The sequence below is a fragment of the Diceros bicornis genome, chromosome 12 (genome assembly GCF_020826845.1).
Source record: "Diceros bicornis minor isolate mBicDic1 chromosome 12, mDicBic1.mat.cur, whole genome shotgun sequence".
NCBI lineage: Eukaryota > Metazoa > Chordata > Mammalia > Perissodactyla > Rhinocerotidae > Diceros > Diceros bicornis.
In genome coordinates, this window is record NC_080751.1 from 3199843 (window position 1) to 3226822 (window position 26980).

Genomic DNA, 26980 nt, shown 5'->3' on the forward strand with positions numbered 1-26980 from the left:
ACGTTTATTATATATTTCTAGATCTTCAAATTTACAGTGTTTTAGTGGCTACATGGTATTTACAGTATATGAACATAATTTCCACTAGAAATTTGAAAGCCTGATCTTTTTAAGGACAAAGAATACATCATAGCAAAACAATACATTTAACAGAAAATTTTTCCTCCCTCTTCCCTAGCAGAGATTCATCCATAGTCAATATAATGGAAAACTCTATGGCTCATGACTCTTTTCAACATGAACTTGAGGATTATATTAGAAAGCAGAAAGCCAGAGGATTACAACCAGAGCTTTGCTTTAGAAAGGTGACAGAAGACTCTGCGTGCAGAGAACAGGGCCACGCTGCACCCAGACCTCTAATGCTGGAGCAGAGTCTCTTCCGGAGCTCCCACAGGTTCCCCAGTTCTTACCAAAGGCTGAGAACAGTGGAAAGCCAGTCACCCCCATGGTCCAAAATTCATCACTCCAGACGAAGACTGGAATCTCTAAACCACAGTCAGAAAAATCATGACCATTTCTTCAAAAACCCATGGTTTCCAAGTCCACCTGTGCAAGGAAAGACCACCGGCCCCCATGCAGCACAATGCAGAGAAGACACCAGCCACCTCTCAGAGGAACCCACCCGCGTCCATCAGGCACGAGATCATGACCGAAGCCAGAGGAGACGGTCCAGGAAGGAGGGAGGAGGAAGACAAGGCGAGGAGGAACAGGTTGAGCGGAAGAGGAAGCACCGCGCAGATTCCCACAAAGAGAACAGGAGAAAGGCCCAGGTAGAGCCAGGCGGTGCAGAGACGCCCAAATACAGCAAGAAGAGCCGCCAAGATCGGGCCACCACAAAGGAGGGAAGAAGGTCCAATAGAGAGAAGAAGCAACCTGGCCAAGAGAGCCCGCAGGAGAGGGACTTGTGGGATGAAGCCATCCTCGGCAGTTGTTACTAACGTTGGGGATCTGGGGCCCCGATATTAAATGATTTGCATCCGCAGGAAAGGCTGGATTAAATGACATTGGAGCGATTCTGTGGCCATTACTTTGAAGAAAATAAAATTAGATCCCTATCTCAGACTCTGTTCAAATATAAAAACCCAGATCGTTTTAAGATATAAATGCAAAAACTAAAAATAAAAATATTGGAAAAAATACAGGAAAATTGTTTTTAATCTTGGAGTATGAATGGCCTTTCTAAATAAGACACATTAGCCAGGAGCCATAAAACAAGAGAAAAAATAATAGCTGTAATTGCAGAAACTTTTAAAATCTGTGTATAACAGAAGTTTTTGTTGTAATTTTAAAAAAAAATTAACAATAAGCATTGTACATATGCATAGAACAGCTCCAGAAAGATGCTCAATACACTGATAACTGTGGGCTCTGGGGGGCAAGTACTGAGGGTGGGGACAGAGGTGGCAGGCAGACTAACTTCTCAAAGTGTACATTTCTATTTTCAATTTTGTACTATATGAGACTATTACCTTTTCAATGAATTTTTTAAAGGCAAGCAACAGATTGGGAAAAAATATTTGCAACAGTCTATGTTAAAATCTCTTGTGCCGGTTATCAAATTATTGCCTCTTAGCTCCAAGCGGCTTCTTTGCCCTGCTTCATGAGACTGGACCCTGTAGACCTGTCTCCTTGGCCCGCGGGCTTGATATTAGTCTCCGCCAGTAGAGGGCGCTGGAGGGACACCGTAAACTGGGAGCGGGAGGGACTTCCCTTCTTTTTCCCAGGTTTGCCAGTTTTCCGTGGCAGCAAGTCTGTGTCCTTGTGTGGGTGACGTAGCTGCAGCTCATGCCCCCTGACATATTACTTTGTCACGGGTGGACTGTGTGACCTGCGGCAGGCACATTCTCTCTGCAGAGATCTGAATCTCAGTCTCGTGGGGAGCCCCTCTTCCAAGCGTCTCAGTTCCTTCCATGTTCACCCTCTCTCGAAGGTCCAGGGTGGGCAACCTGGACCTGCAGGTCAGATCCAGCCCTCTCTCTGCCTGTTTCTGTACTGCCCTCCATCTAAGAATGATTGTTACATTTGAACCCCAACGAAAAGAAATGTTACCCCAATAAAATGGATCCCATTCTTCTCATTAAAGAACTTTATTCCAAAGCTTGTATGCAATAATTATTATATTTTTAATTTTATCAATACAAAGGTTGTGAAAATTTGTTTTCTGTGTTGTTATATAAGAACCTACATAATATCCTCGATCGTGCCTCTTATTCCACAAAGCCTAAGATATTTACTGCCTGGCCCTTTACCAAAAATTTTGCCAGTCCCTGCCTCGGAGTCTTCTTGTACCCTCTTTGGTAGTTAACCACCTTTTACTGGTTAAAAATTCTTTATATTTAGTTTTCTCTGTTTAAATTACTGGTATGGTTTGTCTCCTGATTTGGCCCTGATGACATAGCTCTAATAGATAAATAGCTTCTACCAATTAATAAGAAAATACAAACAACCCAATAGGAAACTAGGCATTTACCTATTCATTTAGTTAACAAATACTGAATTCCAGTCATTGTTCTAGGCACTAAAGAAAATCAGAGAATGAGATACAAAGAAAGGAAGGAAAGTAGGAAGCTTCGTGGATGTGTAAAGTGGAGCTCGCTTCTGGGCTTGGCTCATGATGAGCAGGTAACTCACCTGGACTAGGTCTGGAAGGACTATGAGAGTCTTGCAGGCTGTGAGAGTATTCGTTGTTTGCTGTTTGGTACCATCCCACACTTGTAGAACTTCTGGCATCCTTAGTCCCCATCTACTAAATGCCAGCAGCTCGCTCTCCCTACCCAAACATTGAGACAATCAACATGGGCCCCCATAAATTTACAAAATGTGCCCCCTCCCATAGGTTCCTGTTCCCTCTAAGAAAGCCTGGCTTAGCCTCTGCGAGTTCAGTTGAACACATTTTAAAATCAAGTCCCTGAAGACAATCCAGTGAGACAGGCAAGGCTGGTATCTTATCCCCGTTTATCAAATGAGGAAATCAAGACCTCAGGAACTGGAAGGGCCAAGGAGTGATCCCAGCCAAGGTCCTCTGAGGTCTGACCACTGCCCTTCCCACCCACCTTTGTTTCCAAACGTTACTTCAGGCAGTGCACAAATAACAGCACATGACACAGGGAGAAGGGTGCTCACTTTTCAGTTCTCCTTCCCTCTTGGAGCTCTGCAAGGATGAAATCTCCACTCAGTGCTAAGGTGTCTTTACACCCTCTCTAGGACTGTTCATCTCCCCTGCTGTCTTCAGCTTTTGCTTGCACTGTATTTAACAGTTACCTTCTATTTATGGCATGTGTTATTAGATTTTTTTTAAATAAATTTACTCAAGCTTTTTTTTTAAGTCAGTTTAAAGAAAATGCAGTCTTAGGATGCAGCTCTGGAAAAAATAAACTAGAGGCATGAATGGCTAGAGGGTGGGAAACATCAGCCTAAACCATGGCTTATTATTTCAATCACAAGCTAACATTTTGGGGGTTGAAGTAAGGTGAAGATTTAAATAAGGAGTAATCTGGGGGGAACTTTTTGTAAGAATTTACGGATAGTTATATCTAAAGCAGGGTATGGAGGTTGGAAAAGTTTTTAGGCTGAATGGTGTGAGCTTTCTAGGAGGGTCCAGGCTGGTTTTGTTTAACCTGGAAGCAATAACCACTTGGTTAATGTGTGTGTGGCTGTTTCAGATGCACCTCACATTATCTGAGCTCCCTAACGTGACTGAAAGTTCTTTATTGTAAAGTTCACAGGTCTACATCGCTATAACACCATGGTGTTAGGATCATTATTTCCAGTTTACAATTGAGAAGACCAGGGCTCACAAAATTGAGTTAATGTCCCAAAGTTACCCAGATGGTGAGTGGCAGGTGAATCCCTTGCTCTTTCCCAACACCACCCCTGCCTTCCTCACCTGTGACTCTCCACCAGGTATGACCGGTAGAGAAGGATCAGGGACAGAGGACTCAGGGCAGGTAAGCATCCAAATTGTTGACTTTTAGTGTGGGAGTTAATGGGTGACGTGGTGCTTGAACTAACTGTAATTGTAATTGTCTGGCAACTCGCATGTGTCAGTCATGCAATTCAGCTCCTCACGGTCAGGGACTGGCTCCCACACACCTTGGTGTCCCAGGGCTAAGCATAGGGCTGAGAAGACTCTCACTACATGTTTGTTGAATGAATGGTATGAGAGACAAGAATGCTTTTCTAGATGCAGTATAGCTTGCAGAGGGTGGATAGTAAAACTGGAAAGGTGGTTCAGCTTAGATGATTTACAGCCATTGATGCCTCTGCCTCACTGACTACAGCACAGGAATGGCTACAGATCTAAAAATCTTCACAGGCCAAAGCAGCTCAGGGGTTAATTTTGTACAAATATCACACTATAGACCAATATTCCTTGTGAAGATCAATGCAGAAATCCTCAACAAAATATTAGCAAACTGGATCCAACCATGTATTATAAAGATTACACATCATGACCAAATGGGAATTAGGAATGCAAGGGTGGTTCAACATAAGAAAATCAATCAACATAATACACCATGAAGGGAAAAAAAAACCACAAGATCATCTCAATTGAAGCAGAAAAGGCATTTGACAAGATTCAACACTCTTTCATGGTAAAAACACTCAGAAAACTAGCAATAGATGGGAACTTCCTCAACATGAGAAAATACACTTATGAAAAGCCATAGCCAACATTATACCCAATGATGAAAGACTGAAAGCTTTTCCCCTGTGATCGGGAATAAGACAAGGATGCCTGTTTTCACCACTGTTATTTGACATTATACAGATAGTTTTACCAGAGCAATTAGATAAGAAAAAGGAATAAAAGGCATCCAAATTGGAAAGGAAAAAGTGAAACTATCTCTACTCTGAGATGGCATAATCCAAATATAGAAAATCTCAAAGAATCCACACACAAAAATGAGCTCATAAACAAACTCAGCAAAATTGCAGGGTACAAGATCAACACACAAAAATCAGTTGTGTTTCTATACACCAGCAATGGACAATCTAAAAAAGAAATTAAGAAAACAGTTCCATTTACAAAAGTATCCAAAAGAATAAAATAACAAAGAATGAATTACCCAAGAAAGTGAAAGACTTACACACTGAAAGCTACAAAACACTGCTGAAGGAAATTAAAGAAGACCTAAATAAATGGAAAGGTATCCTGTGTTCACGGATTGGAAAACTTGATATTGTTAAGATGGCGATACTACCCAAAGCAATCTACAAATTCAATGCAATCCCTGTCAAAATTCAAGAACCTTTTTTGCAGAAATCGAAAAGTTGATTCTCAAATTCATAAAGAAATGTAAGGAGCCCCAGACAGTTAAAACAATATTAAAAAAGAAGAACAAAGTTGGACAACTCACACTTCCCAATTTTAAAACTTATCTCAAAGCTATATGCTATAGTCAGGGTTCTCCAGAGAAACGGAACCAATAGGAGATATATACAGGAGATTTATTATAAGGTATTGGCTCATGCAATTATGGAACCTGAGAAGTCCCATGAACTGCTGTCTGCAGGCTGGAGACCCAGGAAAGCCAGTGGTGTTGTTCAAAGGCCTCAGAGCTGAGGGCCAATCATGTAGATTCCTGTCTGATTCCAAAGGCCTGAGAAGCAGGAGTACTGAGGGCAAGTGAAGATTGATGTCCCAGCTCAAGCAGACAGGCAGAGGGAGGGTAATCCAACTTTCCTCCACCTTTTTCTTCTACTCAGACCCTCAACGGATTGGATGATACTCACTCACATTGGGGAGGGCCATTCACTTTACTCAGTCCATTAATTCAAATGCTAATCTCTTCCAGAAACAATGTCACAGACACTCCCAGAAATAATGTTTAATCAAATATCTGGGCAACTGTGGCCTAGTCACGTTGACATAAAATTGACCATCACACCTAATCAAAAGAGTGTGCTGCTGGCATAAGGATAGACATATAGATCAATGGAATAGAACTGAGAGTCTAGAAATAGTCCATCTATGGTAAATTGATTTTCAATAAGGGTGCAGAGAATATTCAATGGAAGAAGAAGAGTCTCTTCAACAAATGATGCCAGGACCATTTGATATCCACATGCAAAAGAATGAAGTTGGACCCCTACCTCACACCATGTATAAAATGAACTCAAGGGACCAGCCCGGTGGCACAAGTGGTTAAGTGTGCACGCTCTGCTGGGGCGGCCCGGGGTTTGCCGGTTCGGATCCCTGGCGTGCACCGATGCACGACTTGTCAAGCCATACTGTGGTGGCGTCCCATATAAAGTGGAGGAAGATGGGCATGGATGTTAGCCCAGGGCCAGTCTTCCTCAGCAAAAAACGAGGAGGATTGGCAGATGTTAGCTCAGGGCCAATCTTCCTCGCAAAAGAAAAAAAAAAACTCAAAATGGATCAACAATTGAAATATAAGAGCTAGAACTATAAAACTCTTAGAAGAAAGCATCGAGGTAAATCTTAATGACCTTGGATTTATCAATGAATTCTGAGATATGGCACCAGAAGCATGATCAACAAAAGAAAAATAGATAAAGTGGACTTCATCAAAATTAAAAAGTCTTGTGCATTAACAGACATTATAAACAAAGTGAAAAGACAACCAACAGTAATATTGAGAAAATATTTCCAAATCATATATCTGAGAATGGTCTAGTGTCCAGAATATATAAAGAACTCTTATAACTCACAACAAAAAGACAACCCAGTTTTTAAAATGGGTAAAGGGACCAGCCCCAGTGGCCTAGTGGTTAAGTTCAGTGTGCTCCGCTTCGGCAGCCCAGGTTCAGTTCCAGGGCGGGGGCCTACACCACTCATCTGTCAGTGGCCATGCTGTGGTGGCAGCTCACATACAAAAAGAGGGAGACTGGCAGCGGATATTAGCTCAGGGCGAATCTTCCTCAGCAATAAATAAATAAATAAATAAATAAATAAAAAGTGGGTAAAGGATTTGAATAGACATAGAAAGAAGAAATACAAATGGCCAAGAAGCACATGAAAAGATATTTAACATCATTAGTCATTAGGGAAATGCAAATCAAAACCACAGTAAAATATCACTTCACAGCCACAAGGATGGATTAAAAAAAAAAAAAAAAAGGAAAGTAACAAGTGATGGTGAGGAAGTAGGGAAATGGAACCCTCATACGTTGTTGGTGGGAAGCCAAAAGGGCACAGCTGCTGTGGGAAACACTTGGGCAGTTCCTCAAAAAGCTAAACATGGAATTACCTTATGACCCAGCAATTTCACTCCTAGGTATATACCCAAAAGAACTGAAAACAAGTACTCAAATACATACTTGTACAAGAATGTTTATAGCAACATTATTCACTATAGCCAAAAGGTAGAAACAACTCAATCTCCATTAATAGATGAGTGGATAAAGAAAATATGGTATATACATGTGACAGAATATTACTCAGCTATAAAAGGGTATAAAGTACTAATACATGCTATAACATGGATGAACCTCAAAAACATTATGCTAAGTGAAAGAAGCCAGACACAAAAGGCCACATATTGTATGATTCCATTTATATGAAATGTCCAGAATAGGTAAGTCCATAAAGACAAAAATGAAGATTAGTGGTGATCAGGATTTGGGGAGAGGGGACAATAGAGGATGACTGCTTGATGGGTACAGGGATTTCTTTTGGAGATAAAATGTTTTGGAATTTTGATAGAGTTTTGGAATTAGATAGAGGTAGTGATTGCACAACCTTGTGATTGTACTAAATACCACTTGATTGTACACTTTAAAATGGTTCGGGGCCGGCTAGGTGGCGCAAGCGGTTAAGTGCGCGCGCTCCACTGCGGCAGCCCGGGGTTCGCCAGTTCGGTTCCCGGGCGGGCACCGACGCACCGCTTGTTAAGCCATCCTGTGGCGGCGTCCCATATAAAGTGGAGGAAGATGGGCATGGATGTTAGCCCAGGGCCAGTCTTCCTCAGCAAAAAAAAAAAAGAGGCGGATTGGCATTGGATGTTAGCTCAAGGCTGGTCTTCCTCACAAAATAAATAAATAAATAAAACAAAATGGTTAATTTTGTGTTATGTGAATTTCACTTCAATTAAAAAAAAAAAGGGCCTGGCCCCGTGGCCAACTGATTAAAGTTCCGCAGGCTCCGCTTCAGTGGCCAGGGTTCATGGGTTCAGATCCCGGGCACAGACCTACTTCACTCCCCAGCCATGCTGTGGCGGTGTCCCACGTACAAAGGGGAGGAAGATTGGCGCAGATGTTAGCTCAGGGCCAATCTTCCTCAGCAAAACAAACAAACAAAAAAAGCTCACACTAGTGTGTGGTCTCCCCAGTGCTGTCTGCTCTGTGTATGTTCAGCCTCCGCAGTTGCTCCTGGGAACAACGAAAATATGGAGGGAGACTCTGACCTCACACTCAGAACATGCTCCTTCCCCTTTAGTGACTCTGAACTCTTCAACCCAGCTCAGCAGTGCCCATCACCAGCAGTGGGCGAAGGAGCCGGGGCAGGACTGGGATGGAAAGGATATTGGCTTTGGACACTGAAGGTGGCAGTGTCCCTGCCCCACTGCCTGCTTTAGACCTCCAGTGACATTCCATCCCCTCTTAGATAAACTCCAAGCTCTTAGGCACAGAGCCTGCGTGTCTAGGTCCTTGCTGATATTGTGGCCTCCTCCCACAGCCAGGCTCCCTCCACAAACCCAGTTCTCCTTGGAACGCTGTCCCCCAGACCCCTTCTTCTGCTAACCCCCATTTGAACAGGAAGACTACCGGGACAAGTCCCCGTGGCCAGGGCTGGGTTGCACAACAGGCAGACAGAGCTGCAGGGCACCTGCAGAGCAGGAACGCAGGGCGAGCATGAGCACACACACACACACTCACACAGCTTCAAAGCAGGCATCTTTAATGATCTGCTCATTTCCCGTTTTAGTGCTATTTTATCAGGAATTTCATGTGTGTGGAGGGTAGGGGGAGCACCCTAATCTTCTCAGCTCTTCAGGACTCTGAAGGTCTAGGTCTGGCTTTGCCCCACCCCCAGGCAGGGTTGGGGGCCCCAAGCGCCCAGCTCACCTTCCCCAGGTCTTGGTCACTCCAGGTCCCGCTGAGCCCGGGGCACCCAGGAGGCTCTCCATAACTACTCAGAAAGAAAGGAAGCGATCGGAGTTAGGGTCCACCATGCACTGCTGTGGGACCTTGAGCATCCTGACCCTTCTGAGCCTCAGTTGCCTCAACTGTCACCTGGAGCCACGACCCCGTTCTGACCACCTCCCAAGGCAGGCAGCGATCGCACACGTGCAATTGCTTGGCGCAGGACAGCGCTGTCACCTCCTTACTGGAAAGTAGGGGGTTCTAGTGGGCTCCTTGGAAACGCAGCCAAGACTTTCGAAATGCGGGGAGGATGAGGGCGGAGACCTTGCCGTCCTCACAAGAAGACTCCCGCCCCTACCCGCCAGGTCCCTCCCTCCGCGCTACCCACCGCGCCCCCGAGCTGCCCCGCCCGGTCCCGCTCCCCACCCACCCGACCCGGGCCTGTCTCGGCCGAGCCCGGCTGGGACCAGGTGTCCCCGGCGCGCCAACATGCAGCCGCGGCTCTGGCTCCTCTTCGCCGCGCAGCTCGCAGGTAAGGCGGGGGCACGCGCGGGGCGCGCGGGGCCGGGGCGGGAGGTCTGCGCTGGCCCCGGGAGGAGCCTGACCGGTGGAGTTTAGAAAAGGCTGTCCCGGTAGGATGCAGAGCCCAGAGCCGGGGCTGCGGGGCCACCGGGAGGCGGCGCGGCAGGCACAGCCCCTGAGGGTGGAAAGGACACTTCTCCTGGGGAGCTCACTACCTCAGCGGTCTCACGAGCCCCAGGACGGAGGCCACCTTTGCCCAAAAACCTGGACCTAGCAGGAGGGGAGGCAGAGAGGGGGAGGGAGAGGGAGGAGGAGGGGAGCAGAGACGGGGAGGGAAGGACGGAAGAAGGGAAGAGATAGGAAAGAAGAAAAGAGGAAGAGGGAGGTCCAGAGAGGAAGGAAAAATGTGCTTGTCCAGGGTCCCCTCAAGGATGTGCCCCCAGGAAGGTGCCAGGGGCCCAGTTCTGGCTCTGGTGCCCCACACTGGGCCCAGGGTTCTGTACACACATTTTTATTACTTCCGGGGAAGTATTTGTAGTACAACTGGCCAAACACCAGGCTATTGCCAGTTCTCAGACAGGTATGGCAGAGAACTCCGGTGGGTCCCCTGTTTCCCCAGTGTTCCCTGAGGCTGGGTGTGTGTGCAGTGTGGCTCTAGGAACAAGCGGTGCTGGAGTTGGAAGGCAGGGGAATCTAGACTGTCCCTGGGGCTAAGCCCAGCCAGACTGCCTCTTGGAAGAAGCCCTCCACACCCCAACTGCCCAGTAACCTGTGGCTGATTACTCTCTTGCCCCAAAACCGCAAAGCCAGTCATCCTGCCAGGGGGTGACAAGGCCTGCCAGCCCAGGCTCTGACGCAGGGAGCTCAACAACATTTGAAGCAGAAGCTAGTCCAGGCCACTCAAAGCGACTAAAGTTATGCCGATCATTTTAGAACCAGCAGGTCCCTCTGAGAATGGAATCACTGGGTTACTGAGAGGATCAAACAAATCAAATGAGACCACATGTGTGGCCGGGACTGGCTCTGTGTCCGGCACATAGGAGGGGCTCAGCCACAGCGCGGTGTTCGGTCTCCAGGGGCTGAAAAGCAAGTGGGCCCGAGAGAGACCAGGGTGTGTCAGCCAGGAAGTCTTCATGCCGAGATGCAGGAGGGGGCACTACACAAGCAGCCCGGGCCCCTTCTGACCCCGTTACCCCTCAAGGAGTCACTTCTGGGCTTTCTCGGAAGGGCTTTGGGAGTCTGTGTATTTGCGGCCCCACTGCGTGCACATGAGCACTTGACTGCCGTCCAGGAGGGGATCACAGGTTTCCTCGCTTCAGGGAGTGGCTCAAAGCTCAGGTCCTGGCATCCCGGGCCTGGGTTGGAATCTGAACCCACCGCATACAGGTTGTGTGACCTTGGGTATGTCCTTTGCCTTCCTGAGCCTCTGTTTCCTCATGTATAAAATGGGTGTACAACAGTATCTCCCCCCACAGGACTTGGGGAGGATTAAATGAGATAATGCACGCACTGTGCTCAGCACAGCTCAGTAAATATTGGCATTATCGATTCTCGTCATCTGCCCCAAGAGATCAGGGACCCAGAACAATGAAGAACGTCTGCTCCACTGAGAAGGCAGCATGGTGTTTGGGGAGAAAAGGGAAGGCCCAGCAGCCACTTGGGCCCCAGGTACCATTTCATTCTTGATGCAAGTGGAAGCTCAGAGTGGTCTGTGCGTGGAGTCAGAAAGTTTAAGCTCATCCCATCAGTGTTAGAGAAGGCCCCTCTGGGGCCAGGAAGCCTGAGTCGCAAGTACACTCAGGATTGTGAATATGGGCCCCTAACTCAGCAAGCAGGCTCTGCTTGGGGACACGCGCACACACACACACACACACACACATACATGCCACACACACACACCCCCTCTGCCCACCCAGGTCTGTGTCCTCTCTATGCCTCGCTGCTCCTGGGTCTCTGCCCCACAGCTAAAATGAAAAGCTCACCAGGTCAGATTTGGTTTGTTGGCGCCTTCGTGGGCTTGGCTGTAAAGGACCTGTTCTAATCCTTCTCCTTAAGATTTCATTGGCTGTGGTAAAAACCCCCAAGATGGGAGATACATAGAGGATAATTTACCTGTGTATAGTGGTCTCTAGTTTGCAGTGAGCTTTCTCGGCCATTCTAATCCCCAGAGGCAGGCAGGACAACGGCGCCAGGCCGCCCTCCTTTTACAGGGAGGAGACAGGCTCCACGACTTGCCTGAGGTCCCACAACTGGCACGGGGCAGAGGCTGGGTTCAAGGCCAGGTCTGTGAGTTCTGATCTAGTTCTCCGTAAACAAGCCCCTACTTGCCAGTGCTTCCCATCTGAGACTAAAATGAACTCCCAGCCCTGCTTCTGGGGTGTCTGTCCTTCCACTCAGGAATGGGGATCCAGTGACTTATCAGTTGCTGGGTTGGGGAGTGATGGGCTGTAATTGTGCCTATCAGCGGCCAGTGAGTTCCTCTTGCTGGTTATCGGCACTGTCCAGAAAGGGTGGCTGGCCCTCTTTTAGACTGGCCAGACGGGCCCTGTGCTCTGCCTGTGGTTCTGAGCTCCTCTCCCAGCCTGCGCTGGGTCTCCTTCAGCTGCTTGCCTAGTGAAGGTCTGTACATGGAGTGGCAGCTGGCCAAGATGAAAGGCAACCGGGCTTGACCTCAGACTTTGAATGCTTAAGTTTGAATCCCAGGTCACTTACTAGCTATAAGTGGGACTTTGAACAAATAACTTCATGCCTCAGTTTCCTCATCTGTGTAATGGGGATAAAAACCCCAAGTAAGTTGGAGACTGGATTGAGATAATTTATGCAAAGAGCCAGGCAGATAAGCATGCCATCAACAAATGGCCGCTCTCTCCCCGTCCCCTCTGTAAAGCCAGGCATAGCAAACACTGCCTTGCAAATGATCTCCTGGGAGATGGGGTGCTCGAGCTCTGAGTCCAGGAGCCACCAGCTGCATTTAACACAGCCCCCTGAACCTGCAGCTGGGCAGGTTCTTCTAGGCTTTTCCTTTGATACTCAACTCAGGGACTCTGATGCCCCACAACTGTGGCCAGGAAAATGCGCTGAAAGTCGCCGCTCCTTCTGCTTCTTGTAGCTCTCCACAGCAGCTCGGTGCTCCAGCAGGCCCCTGCGTCCATAATGGTTCAGACTAACCAAACAGCGGTACTGACTTGTGAAGCCAAAACCTACCACACTACTGTGCGCATCTACTGGCTGAGACAGCGCCAGGCCCCAAGCGCACACAGTCACCTTGAGTTCCTGGCCTTCTGGGACACCACGAAAAAGACTGTGTATGGCGAGAAGGTGCAGCAGGAGAAGCTGACTGTGTTTCAGGATGCATCCAAGTACGTTCTCAATCTCGCACGTGTGAAGCCTGCAGACAGTGGCATCTACTTCTGCATGACCATCGGGACCCCCGAGCTGACCTTCGGGAAGGGAACTGAGCTGAGTGTGGGTAAGAATCTGGCTCAATGAGCATTGAGCACCTACTGTGTGCCAGGTGCATGCCAGGCACCAGGGCTGCCCCCACTGTCAGCAAACCCCATTCTACAGGAGGGGACAGGGGCCGTGAGCAATAACACTGTGGCTAATAGTAACAGAAAATACATTTTGAGACTTACCCAGGGCCAAGCACATGCAAGTGTTTAATGTAATTATCTCACTTAATGCTGCCAACCACCCTAGGAGGGTTATCATTCCCATTGTAGATGGAATGCTTAGAAGCACCACTGCTTCTTTTTTTTTTTTAATTTTCTTTTTTGGTGAGGAAGATTGGCCCTGAGCTAACATCTGTGCCAATCTTCCTCTATTTTGTATGTGGGATGCCGCCACAGCATGGCTTGGTGAGCAATGTGTAGGTCCGCACCTGGGATCTGAATCCGTGAACCCTGGGCCACCAAAGTGGAGCACGTGAACTTAAGCACTATGCACTGGGCCAGCACTGCATCACTGCTGCTTATGGGGCCAGGGAAGCACTGTCTTTCAGCCACATCAGGTCCACCTGAGGCTGCAACTGGATTGGGCTGAGTCTGCAGGCCTGACAGTGGTCTCAGAAATCCCCTCTGAGTGTGCACATGGGGAAAGAGGTCCTCACTGCCTGGACATACCCAGCGAGAGCATTTCTAGGGCAGTGGAGGCAGGTGCCCTCACATGCTGCATGGGGGCCTGTGGCTCGAACCCACACCCGGAGTTGCAGGGCTTCTGGAGATGGGACCACAAGCCCAGCTGCAAATTCACTGTGTGCCTTTGGGTTGGTCGCTCCCCTGTCTGGGCCTCAGTGTTCTCATCTGTGTCTCAGGGCTGCTGATGACCTCCACGGGCCCTCCAGCCCTTAGAAGCTGCAGCTCCTCGTGAGTTAAATCAGTATGTCCAGCAGAAATACATTGCAAACCACAGATGTAATTTAAAATTTTCTAATAGCCACCTTAAAAAAAGTAAAAAGAAAGAGGTGAAATCAGTTTAAATAATGTATTTTACTTAACCCAATTTATCAACAATATTATCATTTCAACACATATTTGGTATAAAAAGTATTGCTGAAGTATTTTATATTCCCTTTTCATAGTAAGTGTAATGAGTATTCTACACATACAGCACATCCGAGTCAGACTGGCCGTGTTTCACGTGCCCAGTAGCGTGTGTGGCGAGTGGCTGCCGTGTCAGACAGTGAGGCTGAAGCTATCAAGGGTGTGAGGGCAGAAATTCTCCAAGGCCCACGTCTGCCTTTAGCCCCCTCCCGGGTTAGCCCATGACCGGGGCCAACCCGCTGCCGCCTCCCACTGTCTCGCTTCCCATTCCCCTGGGTTCTTCTCAGGCTAGGGGCCTTGAGAGTGACAAGGGGACCCCCAGGAATTAGACCAGTCGGCGTGGGAGGTGCAGGGACAGCTGGGGACAGCAGCACAATTAGGAAGACAAAAGCAGACTGATGCCCTGTCACATCTCACCAGCCCCAGGTCTTGAATCAGGTGGCGGGGGCTGAGGGCTGAGAGCTCTGGGCAAGAAGCCAAGGCATCCCTCCGGGGCTGTCAACTGATTCCTCTATTGAAAATTGGGCTTTTTTGGGTTTGGGGTTTTGGTTTGGTTTATTGTTTTTGTCTCTATAAGCACTATATCTTCCCACTCATGAGATTTCAGGGGCTGAGAAAGGTGCATGGTGAAATAAAAAAACTGGTTTTCAGAAGCTTCCCCCCACCTCCACCACCACCCACTCACACCTGGCTCTGATATTTCCAAGCCCCTCATGCTGCCCTGCTCCCCAGGAGGGGCAGTCCCTCCCCAGGCGTGTCCTTGCAACCATAGCATCTCTCAGGGGCGGGGTATCCAGAGCCAGAGCCCACTCTCCTGCCGGAAGGTCAGTGCATTTTAAAGGAGGAGGCCTGGATGGTAGAGAAAGTATTTGGGGAAAGACAGGGCCTTTCTCAGGCCCTTTAAGCACACCATGGGCTCAAAAGACCCGTCCCTTTCAAAGAGGAGAGAAAGGGGAGATTTGAGGCAGGGGGAGGGTCAGGAGGAATGAAGGGGACCAGGCTTTGGGCAAGAAGCCAAGGCCCTGAGGTCCCATAGAGCCAGCTCTCTTGCAGGCTCACCACTGACCAGCTGAGAGACCTCCGTGCCTCCTCGTGTGAAGGGAGGAGGGAGTGAACACTTCTAGGCCCTGAGGCCTGAAGGAGATACTAGAATGCTGCGACACTGCTAGCAGAGGGCAGGCTCCTTGCACGCCCTCAGAGCACTATAGCTAATGTTGTTTTTCCTTTTACACTAGTTTCCCTCAGCACTGATGACCAAGGGCCTTGGGTTGACCTGATGTGCTTAACTTTCTGTGAAAAAACACCTGCCCCTGAGGCAGCATGGTGTCGTGAGAGCCTAGAATCAGAGTCTTTTGGCTCAGATCCTGGCTCTGCTGTTTACTGCCTCTCGAACTTTGGGCAAGTTGTTTCAGCTCTCTGAGCCTAGGCTTCCTCGGGGATAAAATGGGGACCGCAGTGCCTGTCCGAAAAGCTGTTGGGTTCAGTAAACTTAAGCTGAGGCGCCTGGCGCTGTCAGTAGCACATGGTGGGAGCTTGGTGTGAATTCTCGTGAGTTGGTTCTTCCCAGGAGCCTCATGAAGCAGGCAGAGCAGAGCGTGTTGTCACTGTCCGGAGGAGGCTCAGGGTGGTGAGGGGCCAAAGTGTCCACTTGTTATATGGAAGATGCAGCCCCAAAGTGACCAATTTTTTGGCTGCCCCTCCCTGTCTGCTGACCTGGAGTTTAAGTTCATGTTGCCATCCTATTCCCTCTCCCATTTTGCAGAAAATCATTTCAGTGAAAAGTCTTTCCTTGACCCGCAGAGGCAAGAGCTGGATTCAGTGGCACCTGGTTCCTCAGCACCTCAGAGCCTCAGAGTCGCCTTCTGCTCTGTATGCTTGTCCTACTGCCCTATTCCAGCACTGCAGCATGTGACACTGGATAAGAATGAAAGAGAGGAGTGACCTACCCAGGAGTCAGGAGGGGGCTCCTGACTGTGGGGAGCCCTTTCCACTGTGGGGCCTTGGGGACAGCCCCTCACATTGCTGGCATTCAACTTTGAAACTAAAGGTTGAGACCAGACTAAAGGTCTCTCTACCTCTGGTTGTATATGATTTTTAAAGACACCTGAGAAGGAAAATAAGTCCTAAAATATGCAGCCTGCATGATATTGTACATACAGAAAAGGGCACCCACCTCCTTTCTACGGGCTTCCTCTCCTCACTTAGAGATAGGCAGGTGGGCTGAGAGGCTGGTCATGCCAAGGGCTTGGGGACTCCAGCTTTATTTACCGCAAGGTCTTCAGCCAGGTGGAGGCATGTCTACTGCATGCTTTGTTGGGCACACCGTCCTCTTTAATTCTCACAACAACCCCAAGATGGAGATGGGAGCCATCTGTATTTCAGCAGATGGGAAAACTGAGACACAGAGAAGTGACAGGACTTGCCCCAAGTCACACAGTGGTTAATCAGGGGTGCTGGGGCTCTGTTCAGATCTGTGTGGCTCCAGAGCCCCTCTCTCTCCGGGACGCCAAGCTGACCCCATCCCTGGGTCCTCAGACAGGTCTGAGAGTTGGGGAGGCAGATCACAAATTCTTTGCTCTGTGGCCGTCAAGCCCCACAGCAGCCTAGGGAGCAGTCGTAGGACCTTAGTGCCTGGAGGTAAGACGGCGGCTTTACGCTTTGTCTCTGAGTCGACCTGCTGTGTACCTGGCTAAGATATGTGTCTTACTTGCTTTCCACAGTTGACGTCTTTCCCACCACTGCACCGCCCACCAAGAAGCCCACCCCCAAGAAGCCTAAAGTGTGCCGGCAGCCAAACCCGGTGACCCAGAAGGGTGAGTTCTCTCCTCCCCCTGGACTCTCAGAAGCGCAGCAGACAGTCCCACTCACTCCCCTCCTTCCTTCCTTCCATAAGCCCTTCCTAAGTCTGGACTCTCTAGCCTGTTTCTCTGGCCCTGAGCTGGGGTCAGAAGGGAAGCTGAACATGACAGCAGTGCTGTCCTCAGCAGCTCGCAGTCTAGTGGGGGACACACTCGCAAATCGCCACAGGACAAAATTTAATGAAGGATACGTCCACCCAAAACTTGCTCACAAATGCTCCTAGCAGCATTATTCATAACAGCCAAAAAGTAAAAACAACTCAAATGTCCACCAACTGATGAATGACTTAACAAAATATGGAATATCCATACAATTGAATATTATTTGGCCATGATCAAGAATGAAGTACTGACACGTGCTACAGCGTGGATGGATCTTGAAAATATTATGCAGTGGGCCGGCCCCATGGCTTAGCGGTTAAGTGCGCATGCTCCACTGCTGGCTGCCCGGGTTCAGATCCCAGGCGCGCACCGACGCACCGCTTCTCTGGCCAGGCTGAGGCCGCATCCCACATACAGCAACTAGAAGGATGTGCAGCTATGACATACAACTATCTACTGGGGCTTTGGGGGAATAAAACAAAGAGGAGGATTGGCAATACATGTTAGCTCAGAGCTGGTCTTCCTCAGCAAAAAGAGAAGGATTAGCACAGATGTTAGCTCAGGGCTGATCTTCCTCACACACACACACAAAAAATATTATGCAGTAGAAGAAGCTAGTCACAAAAGACCATATACAGTAGTCCCCCCTTATGTGAGGGGGATACGTTCCATGACCCCCAGTGGATGCCTGAAACCACGGATAGTACCAAAACTTATATACACTTTGTTTTTTCCTATGCATACATACCTATGATAAAGTTTAATTTATAAATTAGGCACAGTAAGAGACGAAGAACAATAATTTCTCTTTGGCATGTCTGAATTGCTAGCATCACTGCTCTTGTGCTTTGGGGCCATTATTAAGTAAAATAAGGATTTCTTGAACACAAGCACTGTGATACCACAGCAGTCGATCTGATAACTGATCTACTAAGTGACAAATGAGCGAGCAGGGTAGCATATACAGCATGGATTTGCTGGACAAAGGGTGGGACAAAGTGGGAAGGTGCAAGATTTTATCACACTACTCAGAACAGCGTGCAATTCAAAACTTATGAATTGTTTATTTCTGGAATTTTCCATTTAATATTTTCAGACTGCAGTTGACCGTGAGTAACTGAAACCACAGAAAGCAAAACTGCGGATAAGGGGGCTACTGTATTATATGATCCTATTGATATGAAATGTCCATAATTTGACATTCATAGACACAGAAAGTAGATTAGTGGTTGCCTAAGGCTGCGAGTGGGGAAGGAATGGAGAGTGACTGCTAATGGTACAGGATTTCTTTTCGGGGGGATGAAAATGTTCTAGAATTAGATTGTAGTGATGGTTGTACAACTCTGTGAATATACTAAAACCCATTAAATTATGCACTTTAAACAGGTCAACTTTATGGTATGTAGATTATATCTGAATAAAGCTATTGACAAACAAATAAACAAAAAACCCAACCCAAAGGAGCAGCACTTTAGGCTTTCCCAGTTTTGATCCCTAACAGAGGACCTAACACACAGTATGTGCTTCATATATGTTTGTTAATGAGTGAACAAACTCGCCTCTGTGCTATAAGCACCAGCCACCACAACTGGAGTACACACACACACGCGCGCGCGCGCACACACACACACTTTCCTTTAAGCCATCAGTCAAATGTGCTTCTGGAAAAATACTGACCTCTGTCCCCTAAAAGTTACTGGTGACAAACAGAAAGTGCCACCTGCTCCTTCCCATAGAACAAACCACAAGCCGCCACATCAAAGCTGCCTCATGCTGCTGGGTTGCTTTGTCTTAAAAAATATAGAAAGTCCCAGAAAGAGTCTGGGGAGAGGCATCTAACAGGATCTAGGGGATGGGAGAGGGAAGCTGTCACATGAGGTCACAGTAAAAAGAAAATCAGAACCCATGTCCAGGAGGGCAAAATGTTGGGGATCATAAAGGTGGAGAACAGAATGACCTCATTTTATAAAATATTTATGCCCCACGACTTCGGCTAAAGGATTTCAGGCAGGGTACAACAGAAAAAGGACACAAAAGGCAAATACGATGCAGTCATGCAACATATAACAACGTTTCAGTCAACAGCGGATCGCATATGCAACAGTGGTCCCATAAGATTAGTACCATACAGCCTAAGTGTGTAGTAGGCTATACCACTAGGTTTGTGGAAGTACACTCTATGATGTTCGCACAATGGTGAAAGGGCCTAATGATGCATTTCTCAGAATGTATCCCCGTTGTTGAGCGACGCATGACTGTAGAGCCATTAAGATGAAAACACAAAAACTGAGTCTGTGCTGTGGCACCGGAGGAGCAAGCAAACCCAGCTGAAGCAAAGGGGATACTCCAGGTTACATGGCACCACCAACACCCCCCGTCACATTGATATAAAGAAACAATCCCAGGCATCAAAGCCTTCATTCCGGCACTAAATTCTAGAAGAAATCTGCTCTGTTCATCCTGATGTCAGGACCACTGAATGATAGTGAATTCAGTAACACTTTTATAAATGATGGGAAAAAAGGTCTTTGAATTTCTTGCATCATTTCTGATATCAACCCTTAGTAAAATCCCAACGTAAAATGCAAATCCAACATTAGTAGGTTATTAAGAATAACCAGGATGTGTGTTAAGGTGACCAGAGGGGGCTAGATGGAGGCTGCGCTGAGGGGTGGGGGCCATGAGGCAGTATAGCCTAGTGGTAAGTCAGCCAGACCTCAGTGTGAATCCCGGTCTACCACTGCCTATAGTGTGTGACTTGGGCAAGTGATTCAGCCTCTCTGAACCTCAGTTTCTTCATCTGTAAAATGAGGATGTTTACCTGGCTAAAGGGAAGACAGAATTAAATGCGATACTATATACAAGGCACTCAGCTCGATGGGGCACCCAGACAGAGCTCAAAGCTTGTAATCGTGAATGAAACGCATAGGGCTGCCATCGAGGGGCCTGCTCCCTAAGGCTTATGGCTGTCCCTTGAGACGACACTGAGAGGTGCTGGGGGACAATTTCTAACCCACTGTCTCAGGAGCAGTGTGGTGAGATCCAGACCTCAGGACATCCTGAGACCCAAGCAAGGTGAGGAAGACCGGGCCGGGTGTCACTGGTGTGGCTTTGGCCGCTGGCTCCCTGCCCATGCAGGCTTTTCGCCGCCTTTATTAGAAGCAGCAGCTTTTCCTGGAGTCACATTTTGGGCAGGTGATCGTGCTTCGCCGTGGACCTGTAGCTGTGTCTCGGGCCTCCAGTTATGACCACTCCTCAGGAAGCCTCCCCTGACCTGCCTCGCCACCAGAAGGAAGGGGCCTTCAGCCTGTGCCCACCTCCACCATCGAGGTAGAATTTGCACATCACAAAATTCGCCCATTTTAAGCATACAACTCAATGATTTTTAGTAGATTCCCCAAGTTATACAACCATCACCACGATCTCGTTTTAGAACATTTCCATCACCCCAACAGGCTCCCTTGTGCATGTGTACAGCTAGTCTCCATCCCCACCCTGGCCCCTGGCAACCACTTATCTGCTTTCCGTATCTATAGATTTGCCTCTTCTGGACATTTCTTATAAATGGAATCATATAATATGTGGTCTTTCATGTCTGCTTCTTTCACTTCGCATCGTGTTTTCAAGGTTCATTCAGGGTGGAAGAACGTGGAGGAGATGAGAGGGAGGCAGATAGAAACTCTTGCATCTCAGAGGTGGGAAGGACTTTCCAGGGCCTCACCCAGCCTTCTACTCAGTTCAGGAATCTCCTCTCCACATCACACCATCCAGCCTTGGCGGTGGCCGGCTCCTTCCTGTGGAGCAGCCCCTCCATCCCCTCCGCTACCTCTCATGCCCTCAAGCTGTCATGGTGGGAGCGGCCCTGCCTTTCAGAAGCTGGAGGATGCTGGGCATGTAATTTAACTCTTTGAATGTTGGTTTTTCTGAAATGTAAAATGAGAGAGAAAAATGATAGTAATAACTTCCTTCCTCACGAGATGGAAGTTTGCAGTTAGTTCTGTATTTGGCAATAATAGGTATTCGGTAAATATTCTCTCCCTTCCCAGACATCCAAAACTCTTTCTAATTTTTTTAACCTTGAGCCCAAATCATCAGCCTTGCTCTTTTCACCCAGGGGTCCTAGGTCTGCCCCTCAGCTACTCACAGGAACCAGCCACAGGGGCACGAAGGGTGTCAGAGAAGGATTTGGGGCATTAATAATGTAAACTCTGCTGTTTAGATAGCACACAAAATGGGCAAAGGAACAAACAGGCAACTCATGAAAGAAAAATCACCCAAGTGGCCAATATATGAAAATTAGGCTGAAGCTGACAGGTTATCAGGGAATTGAAGTGAAATATCATTTTTCACGCACTGGACTGGCAAAATCTAAAATCTCTGATAATATCAAGGGTCGGCAGGGTGCATGATTGGTGGTGAGGAATGGAAATCAGTGCTGCCTTCTTGGAAGGCATTTGACAGTATCTATTACAATTTTAAATGGACATAGTCTATGGTTTAGTAATTTCCTTTTTCGATATTGGCTTCAGGCAGACTCTTGCATAAGGAGAAATATACCAGGATGTTCTCTGCCGAGTTATATGTAAAACAAAGGAAACAAACAAAATGTCCGTTGATGGCTAAATAATCCATGGTACATCCCTACTTCAGATGTTACTCTGGTAGAAAAAAAAAAAAAATGTGCTGGAATGTTTAAGCGAAGGAAAAACACAGCTGCAGAACAATTTGTACAGCATAAGCCACTGTATTTTTTCTAAAAACAAAAAACTGTATGAGTCCATGTAAAATACCTGTGTGTAAATGCAAAGAGAAAGATACCAAGTTAACAATGGCAGTTACTTCTGTGAAGGAGCGAGGATGCCAAGGTGCACTCTAACCATATTCTTGAATCTTTTACAATGAAAATATATTCAGCTAGTTCTTGTGAAATTCAAATAAAAGTTTTAAAAATAAATAGTAAAAATCCCATTACCAGGCAAGAAAATTGTCTATCTCCTCTGAACAGAAATAGCTCCTGAGTTTAATTAATTTTTTTAAAATTTGGATGTCGGATATGAAATTTTGTATATAAAATTATCTCAAGTGTCTAGGAAAAAAACTAGAAGGAAATATGCAAACCATGGTATTCTCTGGGAGGTGGGGCTTCCAGTTGATTTTTCCCTTTGTTTTTATCTGCATGTCTCAAATGTCGATATGTGTGCCTTTTCCAGGCCTGTCATGCGGCCCCATCACCCTCGGCCTGCTGGCGGCTGGTGTCCTGGTTTTGCTGATGTCCTTGGGTGTGGCCATCCATACACACTGTAAGTTTTGCCTTCTTGGGCCATCATGCGACCCGTTTTGCTGTTGGAGGTATCTCTGAGGGTCCTTCCTTCTCTAGAGGAGCAGAGAAGATGGCAGCCTGGTGAAAGTTTGCCCCCACCTCACCCCTCAGAGCCCGTGGTAGTTCCAGAGATGATTCTTGGCCCAAGGCCATGCTGCAGGGGTCAGAAACCAGCCTGTCTCTGGAGTCTGATCTGGCTTTGAGTCCAGCTCTGCTGCTCCCTGATCTAGTACCGTGGGCACCTGCCCTGGCCCCTCTGAGCCTCAGCTGCCTCACCCAGGGGTAACCGTATTACCTACCTCCCAGGGCTGCTTTGTAAAGTCCTCCCCAAAGTGCCCGGCATGTATGTGCTCAGTAAGTGGGACTCCCATGAGCAGCTGGGATAGAAGCAGTGCACAGAAGAGATTGTGGTGGGGTTTGGGTTATCTTCACGGAAACTAGAAATCCTCCTCTTCTGTGAGGCTGCAGGGAAACTCAGAGATGGCTGCCGCTCCCAGCCACTCTGCAGGGAGGATCCTCTCCTTCTACGGGCCCCTAGGGGAGCTGCAGGGGAGGCCCTCATGGCTGCCCAAGACTCCAGAGCCCCAGGCTCTGCCGTGGGCTCTCTGCTCACCTGTGCCACCTTGAGTGAGTCACTTACCCTCCCTGGGCTTCTGTAAAATAGGAGGGGGTGGCCGGCACGGGCATGGCCTAGATCGGTGGCTCTTTTATAGGTTGCAGACCGCTTTGAACATATGATAACAATTATGGACCCTCTCCCCAGAAAAATGCATCATGCACACATTTTTGCATACAATTGCCACCCACAAAAGGATCTATTTCCCCCATTCTAAGAAGCCCATTAAAGTTCAGTGATCGGCAAACTTTTTTGATCAAGGACCTCATCTGTAAAAAACTTAAAAATTACAAAACTAATGTAATTAGCTATATTTATTTGTTTAATATATTATGTATGTTATTACATGTGCTTCAAAAATAAAAATTGATAAAGGATGGGATAAACATGTAAATACACATGCTCATATTTCCTCCCTACATCCCAATGGGGAACCTTGCATATCCCCCAAATACACATGTTCTAGTTTAAGACCACTTGTCTGTGTGACCGCTCATTCCTGACCTGCTGTGAAGGGCAAGATAGCATGTTTAAGGACACGCAGACTGGAGTAGATTAACTGAGCCTGAATTCCGTCTTTACCACTTACTAGCTGCATGCCTTTGGGCAAGTTACTCAGTAACGCACTCACTCTGTGCCTCAGTTTCCCCATATAAAAAAATGGAGATAATAAGAGTAGTATCCAACTCACAAGTTTGCTGTGAGCGTGAAGGGAGTTGAACCATGTGAAGCTGGAGCGGAGCCTGGCAGGGAAGTGGCCTGAGGTGCTAGCTGCCCCTCCGGTCACCCTCCTCACTCTCTGGGGCTTGGTGTCAGTGGCCCACAGCCCAGCCAACTGGTGGTCTTGTTTTCTTCTTCCAGGCCTGCAGAGGAGAGCCCGGCTTCGCCTCGTCAAACAGTAAGTGCCTGTGCAGCGGCCCTGGGTGTGGTCCTGGCTTCCTCAGCCCCTGCTGTTGCTCACTGCCTCCACTGCAAGGAGCCAAAGCCAGAGGCCACCTCCAAAATTCATAGACCGTATAAAGAGATGGGGTGATAGAGTTCAGGAAAAGAGATCACCTAAGCAAAAAAAACACCAAACCAATTAGTCGTTTATGTGTATTTCAAGTATGGGAAGATTTAGCTCTTAGCTCTCTTGATGATAACAATCCACTCTTGCATGCATAGGATGTGGTAGGGTATCCCAACCTCTTTCCTACCCACTATTTCATTCAACCTGGTCTTGTGTGACATAGGAGGGTTATTTTTACAGACCAGTCGACTGAAAGACTTGCTCAACGTGTTTGGAACAGTAAAGAGCAGAATTGGATTCGAAGACAAGTCAGTTCACCCCAAGGCCGGTGTCTTCCACCAGCAGTGGAATCCAACACCCAGTGTTGGGTGTCAAGCTTGACCCCACCTAGGTCCCTGGAGTTGGCAAACTGACCAGCTGAGTCACACAGACACAGGGGCTAAAAAGCACTCGCTTTCTAGGCCCCCTGAGCTGTGTAAGCACCAGCAGAATCCATGAGGCTGTGAGAGGCTAAAGGCTCCTGGCTGCTCCCAGCCTTTAGGGTGTCCAGACCCCAGCTGGGCCACAGGCAGTGTTCTTGAAATGCTTTTTTGTCCTCAAAATAGAGACTGTTTCACATCTACCTAGCTCGTTAATTAGAATCCCCTCCATATAGAGGTGTTTGGAAAAAAAGAAAGCCCCTGCTTCTAGATGCAACAGGGCTTTGTGCTTAAGAGCTCTGTCTCGGCGTAAGGCAGATCTGGGTTTGAATCCTGTCTGCCACTCACCAACCATGTGACTGAAGGCGAGTCACTTCACCTCTCTGAGCCTCTGATGCCTCATCTGCAAAATGAGATAACAGTACAACCTCATGGCTATTGTGAGGACTTACTGGGGTAATACCCATAACGTGCTCGGCCCCTGGTCCCATGGAGTTGAACCACACACTCTTGTCACTTATGAGAGTCATCTCTATGAGCCCAACAACCAAGAAACAAAATATATTTTTAAATATTCTAAAATTATAATTTCCATATAAACTCTCTATATGTCTACATTATTTATACATTATATTTGTGTGTATAGTTGCTTAAACCTACCTGCAGTATTTTATGGGCAATTTTCAATGATAATTTTGATTGTGTGCAATTTTCATCTTATGTGCTGGATTTAGAAACTACCCCCTACTTAAGAGACAGTAACTTGAGTATATTTGTCTAAGCCTAGACCTCCAGAATGTTCTGTTCAACATCTTCCCCACAGTGACCTTTTATGGGGAATGAGTCCCCCTCATTTTAACTTGTTCCCCGGTGATTCTGCCCCCCACTCCATGCTTCATTTTAACTTGTTCCCCAGTGATTTGATGCCAGTTTTGGAGGAGCTAGATGCAGGACTTGATGCTTTGGCAACTCCAGGGGTTCTGAGGATCAGCTCAGGTGGGGAAAAGGCTGGGGTGGCCATAGGTGGGCTCTAGCCCCCTCGCTCTCTTCATTTTGAACAGTTCTGCTCTCATTTCTTGCCTGTAGTTACACTTACTAGTAAGATGTCGTTGAACAAAAGGGTTTGTGGCTTAAAAAAGTGTTTGAAAACCACCTCTGATTTTGCTGTCATGATCCAGGTGTGCGTGAAATAATCGTTGAGCCTCACAGATCAGCTGTTCTGAACTCAAGTCGCGATTTGGGGCAGACACTCCCCAGCCTCTAACTGTCCTCAGAAAGTCACCCCATCCTCAGGCCACCTTCTGGCCCCTTGGCGTGCGTTTGTGAACAGCTTATCTTAGAGGGTACTGCAGGAAGTAACACTATTCAAAGCTCAAGTTCTTAGGCCTGCGTTTTTTGAGCTTTTTAATTTTTTTTAATGACTAAGATGAGTCTTAAAAACATAGTGACAGAAAACTCTTGACCCCAGGCTACTTACTGGGAGGGGAGCGCTGCATCCTCATGTGCCATTTGTCCCTGTTACAGGAAGTTCAATATCATTTGCCTGAAAATAAGTGGTTTCACAACTTGCTGTTGTTTTCAGGTTTTACAAGTGAGCAGAGAACACACTTTTGGTGTCCTGCTGCAAAAATACATCAGTCAGTAACGAGGGAGATCAGGAATAACGAGGGAGAAGGGACACACTGAACCATGGAAATTTCACCGACCTGCTGAAACTGCTTGCTTTAACTGCTGCATGGTCTTTCTGTGGGCCTCACGCACGGGAGCAACTTGTTAGGTGGTCATGGGGAATCTTAGAAAGAAGCTTCAGAACCCCAGAGCACTTTCTGCAACTCACAAGATGTACTGGAGGACTGAGTACGAAATGCTGCCCAGGACACCACTTCCGGCTCCTGTACTCACCCTGGGCTAGGCTAGGACCGTTGGTGTTGGCTGTCAAGCCACCCTCTTGCAAGTTGCTTTGCCTGGGCAGGGCAGTGACGCTGAGACCTGAGTCTCTCATGGGGTGGTGCTGGGATGGCTCCCCTCTGGTCTTCACAGGCTGGCCTGACCATCCTCACAGAGAGCACCACAGAGCAGACTCAGATTGGAAGTGAGGCATCCAAGGAGGGGCTGACCTGGCTCCTACGGTCGTTTCAGTTTCTGAGGACCTCCTTTGGGGCTGGAAACTTGTGGTTTTGGGAGCAGGAGGTCACTTTTATCTCCCATGAGGAAGTTCCTCGGCGTTCACTTCTACACTCCCATGACTTGTGTGTTTCTTCTCTTGTTTTCTGTTCTTTTCATAAAAATGTGTTGGTTGTAAAAATAAAGTCCTGAGTGAAAGAGGCATATGGCTCCTGTGATGTAAAAGCACAAAACTCCATCTGTAGGGCAAAGGTGTTGATGCTCAGTTGAAAAGAAATAACAAGGATAAAATGTGCATGTCCTCATTTTGCATCCAAGCTCCTCATTTGCCCCCACAACATTTGTTCATGTCACAGGTTTAGAGAAGGCCTGGAGAGAAGGCCAGCACACCCAGAACCAGGCAAGAGGTGTCTCAGGGGCC

General features: G+C 47.6%; 2 protein-coding genes across 2 annotated transcripts; both read left to right on the forward strand.

Moving 5' to 3' along the window:
* The first annotated feature begins 215 nt into the window (after window positions 1-215).
* Window positions 216-938, forward strand: LOC131412259 (lysine-rich coiled-coil protein 1-like). The gene has a single exon (XM_058551895.1). The coding sequence runs from the start codon at window positions 216-218 to the stop codon at window positions 936-938; it is 723 nt and encodes a 240-aa protein (XP_058407878.1).
* An 8557-nt stretch (window positions 939-9495) lies between these two features.
* Window positions 9496-26761, forward strand: CD8B (CD8 subunit beta). Its single transcript, XM_058550749.1, has 6 exons — window positions 9496-9580; window positions 12680-13039; window positions 16832-16924; window positions 22282-22371; window positions 23869-23905; window positions 26018-26761. Exons 1-6 carry the CDS (start codon window positions 9538-9540, stop codon window positions 26028-26030), a joined length of 636 nt encoding a protein of 211 aa, XP_058406732.1. The 5' UTR covers window positions 9496-9537; the 3' UTR covers window positions 26031-26761.
* Window positions 26762-26980: the final 219 nt, after the last annotated feature.